Source organism: Trichechus manatus, unplaced genomic scaffold (assembly GCF_000243295.1).
Source record: "Trichechus manatus latirostris isolate Lorelei unplaced genomic scaffold, TriManLat1.0 scaffold00221, whole genome shotgun sequence".
In the NCBI taxonomy this organism is placed as follows: Eukaryota; Metazoa; Chordata; class Mammalia; order Sirenia; family Trichechidae; genus Trichechus; species Trichechus manatus.
The window spans coordinates 948,557-958,762 of NW_004444157.1; the positions used below are offsets into that span (position 1 = coordinate 948,557).

Here is a 10,206-nt window from a genome sequence, read left to right on the forward strand (position 1 = left end):
GCAGGGAGTAAGAAAATATTTCAGGTTGGGATAAAACAGCAATTACTTGATGACCCACATTCAGCTCTCTACACCCCAACATTGCTGCAGAAACATAAATGTTGTTTCCACGTGAATAATATCCAGTTGTACATCAGATGTGTTGGTGATCCCTTCAATCAATGCTGTTGCCTTTAATTAGTGGCCACACAGTTATGTCATTGTCCTTACCTGGCTTTTTGTTTTTTAAATTTTATTGTGCTTTAGGTGAAAGTTTACAGCCCAAATTAGTTTGTCATTCAAAACTTTATACACAAATTGTTTTGTCACATTGGTTGCAATCCCCACATTGTGTCAGCACTCTCTCTCTTTCCCTTTTCACCCCAGGTTCCCCGTGTCCATTTGTCCAGTTTTCCTGTCCCTTCCTGCCTTCTCATCTTTTCTTTTGGGCAGGTGTTGCTGATTTGTTCTCGTATGCTTGACTGAACTAAGAAGCACATTCCTCATGTGTATTATTGCTTGTTTTATAGGCCTGTCTAATCTTTGGCTGAAAGGTGGACTTCGGGAGTAGCTTCAAATCCGAGCTAGCAGGGTGTCCAGGGGCCATAGTCTCGGGGGTTCCTCCACTCTCTGTCAGACAAGTAAGTCTGGTCTCTTTTTTGTGTGTGTGTGAATTTGAATTTTGTTCTACATTTTTCTCCCACTCTGTCTGGAACTGTCTATTATGATCCCTGTCAGAGCGGTTGATGGTGGTAGCCGGGCACCATCTATTTCTTCTGGGCTCGGGCTGGTGGAGGCCGTGGTTCATGTGGTCCATTAGTCCTTTGGACTAATATTTTCTTGTGTCTTTGGTTTTGTTCATTCTCCTTTGCTCCGGATGAGATGGAACCAATCGGTGTATTTTAGATGGCCTCTCGCAAGCTTTCAAGTCCCCAGACACTACTCACCAAAGAACATTTTCTTTATGAACTATGTTATGCCATTTGACCTAGATGTCCCCTGAGACCATGGTCCCCATTCCTCAGCCCCAGTAACTCGGTCCCTCAAGGTGTTTGGATGTGTCTAGGAAGCTTCTATGACTTTGCCTTGGTCAAGTTGTGCTGACTTACCCTACATTATGTGTTGTCTTTCCCTTCACCAAAGTTAACACTTGTGTACTGTCTGATTTCCCTTACCTGGCTATTTAGAGATGATTCCTTGCTATTTGATATACCTGGGGAAAACAAAATATGCAGTACAATAGTAAAGTCAAGGGCTTAAGTATAGTTATTATTATTAAAAACAATAATTCCTAGCACCTATTATCCAGAATATTGAGTGAAGCAGAACTTACGCTTCCTCTGACCTTACCAGTTTACTGCGCTCTCTTTCCTTATCACCCTTATAGCCAGCACTCCTATGTTGGTTTGTGTTGTTTAGACCAGACATTGCTATAGTACTAAGAAGAATCACCATTGATTGAACAGCAATGGTTCCAAACTCTGTACTAAGCACTTTACGTAGAATACCTCAGTTACCTTTCATGACATCTCCATGAAGTAAATAGTGTTATATCTCCATTTTTATGGATGAAGAAACTGAAACATAAAAGATTAAGTCAGTTTCCCAAGATCATACAGGTAGGAAGTTGCTGAGCCAAGAATAAAATATTTTTCAGTGCATTTAAGAGACCAGTGCAACATATTCTTATTAGATGTGAATATGCATTAGTTTAAGTTCTAGGGTATTTAAAAAACTCATTTGGCTGTGCCTTCTCATAAAGATTTTAAGTCATGATACTAAATTAGATTTTTGATCTTTTGAAAAGATGAAGCGGACATGAAATTCTATTAGGCTGTTTCTTTAAATTAATTTTCAGCATATTATTCCTTTCTGATATTTTGCTGTTTTCTGTTCTTGGTAACTAAAGTCATGTCTCCCTGTGTACAGTAATGAGATAAACGTGTAAAATCATTGCCCAGGTAATTCAGCTACGTTGCAAAAGATGTGGATGAGAATACAACCATTGGCAGAAGTTGCTATTCATTACAAAGGCAGACCACAGAAACAGGTGAGCTGACCCAAAACCTGGCTAACTTGCCATGCACAGATACAGTCTGAGCTGGGGCCAAGGGAAGAAGACTCAGCTCCAATAAGTGCTCCAATGAGTCTCTAGGATCATAGAAAGCTAGACCTAAACTGTCATGTGTGCACATGGTGGCTACTGAATTAGAGTGAAGTAGGTTCAGGCCACTGGGACAGCCAAGTGGCAAGAAAAAGCCTTCACCTCCATGGGCAGTCCTCTTCTAAAAAAGCTTATTTGAAGGTGGGGAATGTGGTACTCGGAAGCACGTGGAAAAGCTCAGGGCTTGATTCAGAAGACAGGACTACGTCATTTTTCCTGATGCAAAGCAAAGAGACCAGAGGAAGGACCTTTCATATTCTCTATGTGGTGACAACAATAATAATAAAAACCAAACCTGTTGCCATTGAGTCGATTCCAACTCATAGCGACCCTATAGACCAGGGTAGAACTGCCCCAGAGGGTTTCCCAAGAAGCACCTGCTGGATCCGAACTGCCGACCTTTATGGTTAACAGCTGTAGCTCTTAACCACTATACCACCAGGGTTTCCATGCATAATATAGTCCCTTCTTATTCTACCCCACTCATCTATCCCTGCCCTCACTAGGCATCTGCTTACTAATTGCTCGTCCCCTTATAATTCAGGTCCAGCCTCTGTGAAAGTACATCTGAGCTCCAAAACCTAGCTGCATAGAAATATGTGATGGCTGGAGCGTGTGTGCAATACACATTTTCCCTTCCTAAACAGAGATTATTACTTTTTGACTTGATTTCCCACCTCTAACAATGCTACTCTGCTCTTGGATCATTGTAGGTCAGTATACCTTGAAGAAGCAGGAGACTGTTACAAGAACCTGCCAAGGCTTAATACACACCCCCATTTTACCTAGGACTCTCCACATACTCTATTTGGACACAGAGTCAGTGATCTGCATTTCTTACCTTATTCCTTCTATGAGACTGTAAGTCCCTGTAAGATAAGAACTCTCTCTTACTTATCTCTGTATTCCCTATACAACCCTTTAGACAAAACAGGCTCTTGACAAATGCCTGCTGAATTGCAGAAATGTCTTTCTCCTTCCGTGTCTATCCTGGCTAGCTATTATAGCCCAGGCCTAAAAACGCATTTAGTCGCGCACTATTTATCTACAGCAGTGGTTCTTAAACTTGAACGTGCATTAAAATCACCTGGAGGGTGTGTTAAACCACAGATTGCTAGGTCCCTCCTTCAGTTTATGATTCAGTGGCTCTGGAGTGGATCTGAGAATTTGCATTTCTAACAAGCTCCCAGGTGATGCTGATGTTGCTGGTCCAGGGACCACATTTGGAGAACCAATGATCTAAAGTAAAAGTCCTGTGGTCTAATTACCCTGTTTCCTGTCACGACGTCAATAATACAGTGAAACCTGTGAGAACCGGAACTTGATGGGACTGCCTTGTTTTTCTGGGTCTCGCACATTTTCTGACTTTGACAGGGTACAGTCTTACCACTTTTCTATCGCTCCTATTAGTGGAAAACATTTGAGTTTTCCTTCTCTGACAGGTTTCTGCCTTATACAGCTCTGGCATTCACAGGTTTTTACTGTACTAAGTTTCAGGAAAGAAACACTCTACATGAGAGAGACCCAGAAGACAGATGCTAGAAACAAAACATTAAGTTATACATCATAAAAGGAGAAGTATGTATATATACACCATCATTTTGTAAGACTATGACAAGACAACATTCCTTTTCCTCACTGAATCTGAATCTCTGGGGGTGGGTCCCAGGAATACCCACTAATCATCAAGGGTGATTCTGATGCTCACAGCCCAGGGATCACTCTTTGAGAAGTTCTGCTGCACATATTTACAAATAATCATCAGACACCTGAGGGAAGTCCTGTACATTGTCCTAAGTTACCTCATTTACTTACTGAGTGGCAACTTCTCCCATGTGACCTCAAAAACATCTCTTTCCCTCTCTGGGCCTCAGTTTTTTCACTTACCAAATGCAGCTCTGATATGCAGCATGCTGTAGTTCTGCTCTAGGCTCTGCCATCAAATTACCATTTTCATTTCCCCATAAATGTAGCTGCTACAACAGGGCCTTAATAAATGGGTTTGGGACCCTAAATTTCAAATCACATTCCTGCTTATAATGGGCTTATTGGGGGAAAAATAATCTCCCCCTCAGAAAGGGAGGGAGGCCTTGGTGGCACAGTGGTTAAACGTTTGACTGCTAACCAAAAGGTTGACAGTTCAAATCCACCAACCGCTCCTTGGAAACCCTATGGGGCAGTTCTACTCTGTCCTATAGGGTCGCTGTAAGTCAGAATCGACTTGACAGCAATAGGTTTGGTTTGGTTTTGGTTTGGTCAGAAAGGCTAATGACTAGAAGAGTAGCTTCACACTATATATTTAAGAAATGCAGGGCAAAACTACTCCAGGTAAGAAATTATTTTTCCCACTCACATTTATATGAGTATTCACTCAGCAGCTACATGTCTTTCACCTCCCAACACGTACCTCTCATCTGCTCCCATTCATTTTAACACTTACACTGACTGGGGTGGAGTCAAGACTTTAATGAAAAGGATGGTTACTGGACGCAACTGAACATTTGGAGTTATTGTCCAGCCCCAGCTCAAGGGACAATGTTCATGCATTTTTTAAGCCCTTTTAAATGGGCCTAATCTTGTGCTGGATTAATATACTAATGCAGAGGTTGCTGAATCTATCATGGATGTATAGCATCTTTATCAAATTTGCAGATGGCAACACTGAAATGTGTTGGATGACAGAATCAGGACCTAAAGAGATTTGATAATGAGCTAACTGAATGTATCTACAGTGCAACCAGGATGCTTCCCCATCTGTGTAACCTGGGTCCAAAAGACCTGAGAAGTTTCACCTGGACAAAACTTGGAGTTATGGTGGGCAGGCACACAACAGCTGGAGGAGGGATTAACTACACTGTGTGGGGCTCCAATCCTAGAACTATTAGATAGAAGCTACAAGGAGACAGGTTTGAGCAGTGTGTAAGCAACATGTCTCTGGAAGGGGCTGAGTGACTATTGGACAATGGTTTCAGGCAGGAGATAAGGTATTGGTGACCAACATGGTCACTTCCAAAGCTCAAATCCTCTGGCCAGAATAAGCCCTGTGATTGTGCCACCTCATTGATACTTGGTTAGTTGATCACCTACTGTTTTGCTTGTGGAAGTTTATGGTACAGCAGAGAGAACATCTTCTACTTCCTGTAGCTCCAGTGGTTATTGAAGGATGTAAGCCTTTAGAAGGGGGTGGTTAGATAATACTCGAGGTTACAAATAGCGTGGAGAGCATATCCCTTTTTTTTTTCTGGTAGAAAAAGATATATATATTAATAGACCACAGTCCGGAAGGTTATATACCCAAATGCTAACACTTCTCATTTGTGGGATTATGGGTAATTTTTAAAAAATAAATTTGAAGTGATAAAAGTATTGTTTAAGGGCAAGGATTGGGACACGTCTATTTATGTGTACTCCTTATGCTCACCATAAACACCAAAAAATGCTTGGTTCATAAGACTGTAAACTCTGTTCAGTATAAGAACCAGGCTATTAGTAGGTATTAGATACCTGAGTTTATGCTCAATATATGTGAGGTGTTTAGTACAGTGCATGTCAACAAGTGCCTCTTGCCCCTTTCCCCATCCAACCCTACAGTTTCAGGTGTCCCCTTCCATTAAGTTGAAAAATACATGCAGGAGGCAAGAGAACCCAGCTTGGATTACAGCTCTTATTTACCCTGAGCATAACACTTCAGACCCTGAGTTTTCATTTCTTCATCTCTGGAAGGAGTTTGGTCCTCCTCCAAGGTTCCCTAACACTGTGATTCCAACTCTAGGGAAAAAGCACCTAGGATCCCCAAGGCAGAACCTACGAGACTGGACAGAGGAGAGCATTTCTCATGTAAGTAATCTGCTAAAGCAGCTTTCTCTCAACCATTTTGTTTGGCTGAAAAGAGTACCCTTATGTGCTTTCATTCCTTAGAAGACCACCAAGAATGAACCACAGGAGTCTCAAGATACTGATTTTATTATTTTATTGCTACATGAGAAATGAAAACAAACTGTGAGAAGCAGAAAAAACATGCAACTTCATGAAGATTATTGAGTAATGGAGGTACCCACTGGAGAAGGTTAAAAGTGGCTTATCCTGTAGGGAGGGCAAGGACTACACACACAAAGATCTTCATTGGTGAGATCATTGATAGCATCTGCCATGTGGAATTTACGCACCAATGGGAAGTTTAAAAACAAAGGTAATGGAGCATTGGCTACTTCTGACCTGTTAGCCAGAGAGTGGATGAGAAGACACCAGAAGATGCCTAAAATCTCTACAAACACATAGGTTTACAAAACTCAAGCCTATAAAACAAGACACTCAGGCAATGTTGAAATTTTCTCTTGGGAGGAGATTCCCATTTTATGATGTTTGAACACATTCTTTCTCCTGCTGGATAGCTGGAAAAAAAAAAGTTCATTAAGATAGTGTTTTCCTAAGATTAACTCTAGTTTCTTTCAAAAGTCCTCTTTGCCAAGCCATAGAAGGCTGCCATACATGCTCTAAAGTTAGAATGACAGGGCACTTGACCACAAATCTTCACAGTAGGTGTGCATGCATGTATGTGCTTGCATGTGTGTTAACCACCTGACATTCGTTAGAATCTACATCAACCTTTTTTTTTCTTTTTCCATTTGAAAGGTAGATTTATGCTGTTGCCATTTTTTTCCCATAGATTACTCTGAGATTGAGGAGCAACTGAAGCATTTGCTTCAGATTTCTCTATCACTATACATTTAGGAAAATACACCCTTTCAGACAATTTTAACTAACTTCAGAACTCTCAAATAATGGTGACAGGACAAAAAGGGCTCCTCATCTTTTGTGGATACACTTAAGAGTTTCATCAACAGGCTGTAACTCCGGAGAGCAAAACCGATCCTTTGGGTCTGGGAGCTTTGAGTGTCTGCAAGATCTAAACTTGTTCTTCTGCCTTATGTTGCCATCAGATAGAAGAGACCAAAACCTCAGTTTTTCCAGTTCTTTAGGAATGAGATCAAGGACCCAACTTGCTGGACATAGAAAAATGCCAAGTAACCATAGGGTGGACAAAGCTAAGATTTTCTGAGTGTATGTTCACTATTTCAAGATTGGTTTTAATGTAGGTTTTAGTAATTTTCCAACAAGAAACTAGTTTTTTTATTTCCCCCATTACTAGCAGGGGCTATCAAGTGAGAACCACTTACATAACCCAAGTAAGAAGACAACTATTTGGTATTTTTAACTGTTCTGTTAAATACAACAGGACTCTATTGCTAACTTTGTGGTAAATTTTACTTAGAAGAGTTTATTTACTGAACCTATCAACTTTTACCATTGTTTATCCCCACTAGAAACCCCCCATGACTTACTTTCCTTGGAAGGAAGAGTATTTTTTTCTTCAGTAGTAGTTTTCTTCAGTTTTGACCTGTCAAACTTCTCCACTTCGGACAAGTCTGGCTTATCACTCATCTTGCCTAGAACAACAACAACAACAACAAAAAAAAAAAACATTAAAAAAAAACTGGCAGAACTATTGGAGCCCTGGCAGAACTATTATTAGAGCCAAATTATTATCAGAGCCAACTATTACTACAGCCACTTAGTATCAATGTGTATTTTACCTGAAGATTTCCAATAGGAAAACAGCAACAAGTCTTAGAAAAACCATGTTTTTATTAGAATATTTTCAATTCCGTATCACTACTCCACTTCTGATAGGCAATACCCTATTTTTATGCAAACAACGGGCACCTTCTACCTTTGCTTGCCAACCACGCCCTCCCCCGTGAGGCATTCTCACAAGTGCTGCTATGTCAATTCTTCTCTACATGTTGCTGTAAAAAAATTAGCATACAATGCAGCATTATTTTTATTGTGTAAAAATACAGTAAATGCCTTTTGGATCAAGATGTACTAGAAACCAGGAGCCAATATGTCTGACTCTTTTAAAATCATAGCAAAGATAAAATGGAGGTGATAGAAGCACAAGAACAGAGAGGGACAGAAGAAAAAATAAGGACTGGGTTTAACCAGTAAACAATTTCGTAACGAGATAGCAGTATTTGAGCACCTTTACTCTCTATTCAATTTTTTTGATGTTTTTACTTGGGGATAGAGAATAGTACACAAAAAGTGTGGCATAAGTTGTACTAGTTTCTTTCCATTTCACCTGCTCAAAGATAGTAGCTTAAGGAGCTACAATAAAACAGTAAGAGAGGGAGGGGATTTAATCTGGTCATAACTAATTACATGTCCCACAACATCTCCTGGTCGCATTGGTTTGTAAACGCTGTAAGAAAGGGGCAGCTAATTAGATCCAGGGCTTGAGCAGAATAGGATAAACCAAAAAAGAGTTGAATCTTACTTCACTATTTTTTCTCCGCAAAGAAAGAGGCGAGGAGATTGGGCTGTGGGTAGATGGAATGCCTGGTGCCCTGGGAACATTCGAGTTTGTCCAGAAGAGACAATAGGAGACTCCAGGAACTGGAAAGCAGCGCTCTCACGCGCGTGCCTGGCCCCACCCTGGTGGGGTAAGACTTGTCTAGTGCCCAGAGCAGAATGCAGAGGCCCCCAATCAACCAGAAGTCCCGAATATGCCTCCATCCAGTCAAGGTCACCCTAAAACCTCCTTTTCCCAGCGATTAGACGCCAATCTCCAGAACTGGGGAAACCAAGACTAATACATAAATAATAAGAGAGCTGGGTGCCTAGCCACTCAGGAGCGGCCCTGCTAGTAGCCTCGGACCGGCCTCTATCGCGGAGTCCCACCCCTCCTATCCCCGGGGGGCGGGGGGTGAGGAACTCGGCAACGCGAGCAGAAGGCGCCGCCTCAGAAGACAAAGGCACTGACTCGCCCAGCAGCGCAGACACTAAACGCCAACCCCAACCCCGGCCCCTCCAACTTCCTAAGGCCCCACACGCCCCGCTCCGCGGCCCCAAAGCCCTCCGGTCTCCTACGTCCTCTGGCTCCCAGCGGGCCGCACGTCCTCACCTGAAGGCTTGAAGATCCGTTAAAGGCCAACCGCTGGGATGATACTGTCTTCTCACTCAGGGCGAGGTTAGCGTTCCCGCGCAGAACCCTGCAATTATAAGCGGGAAGCAGGCCCCGCCCCACATCCGCCCCAATCTTCTCTGATTGGTCGAGGGATCTCTGGCTTGTCTCCCCGCCCCTCCCTCGGCTTTAGATTTGCAGACCTCCGCCCACTGTCGCCCCTATACTTAGGACCTCACCCCCCACCCCGCAACAGTGTCTTCTTGAGTCACATCAGACCCTGCCTTTCCAGCTACCACTGCAGCCCTCTGGCTGGTCAAGAGATTGCTGGCGCGCCTCTCCCACCCTCCCTGTTTTAGTCTTGAGGGTCCGCTTTGCCTTCATCGTAAGTATACTAACTCATCCATGATAATAGTAACCTCTACAATAAACAAGAGACATCTTGTCCAGTTAACTTGGAACTTCTGCGAACTCCGAGATCCAAGCTGAATCAGCCGAAATCAGGCTCTCTGGATTTTTATAGGCATAGGAGTACTAGTAGGCAGCGATGACCAAACAGTGGTTTGGAAGCCGTGCTCAGTGTTGCCTGTTCTGATGTTTGTCCAGGTCGTGGAGGAGGCGTGCTCATGGTGAGGGTGGGTGGTGCAGGGTCATTCATTTCCACAGCTGGACATTTCTATGACAGTTGTCCTCTCTTATGTAAAAGTCACATTTCCGATTTTCTCAGCCAGTGAACATGAGAGCAGTCAGTCAGAGGAGAATCTAACTGAGGCTCTTCATCTGTATATCCCCAATCCCTAGCACTTTGCTTGGATCACAGTAGACACTAGAAAAATACATGTCTGCCGATTGAGGCAGAAGCCCTGGCAGTGGCTTAACCTGGCGCAGTGGTTAAAGTGCTCGGCTGCTAACCGAAAAGTCAGCAGCTCAAACCCACCAACTGCTCTGCCACAGAAAAATGTGACAGTCTGCTTCTAAAAGATTACAGCCTTGGAAACCCTATGGGACAGTTTTACTCTGTCCTATAGGGTGGGCAGTTCGAATCCACTAGCCGCTCCTTGGAAACCCTATGGGGGCAATTCTACTCTGTCCTACAGGG

The 10,206-nt window shown here is 42.8% G+C and overlaps 1 protein-coding gene across 1 annotated transcript; it reads right to left on the reverse strand.

The window, feature by feature from the left end:
- Positions 1 to 6,096: 6,096 nt before the first annotated feature.
- On the reverse strand, positions 6,097 to 9,176 carry TMSB15B (thymosin beta 15B). The gene is made up of 3 exons (XM_004388909.2): positions 9,108 to 9,176; positions 7,486 to 7,590; positions 6,097 to 6,534 (listed from the first exon to the last, which is right to left on the reverse strand). Exons 2-3 carry the CDS (start codon positions 7,583 to 7,585, stop codon positions 6,497 to 6,499), a joined length of 138 nt encoding a protein of 45 aa, XP_004388966.1. The 5' UTR covers positions 7,586 to 7,590; positions 9,108 to 9,176; the 3' UTR covers positions 6,097 to 6,496.
- Positions 9,177 to 10,206: the final 1,030 nt, after the last annotated feature.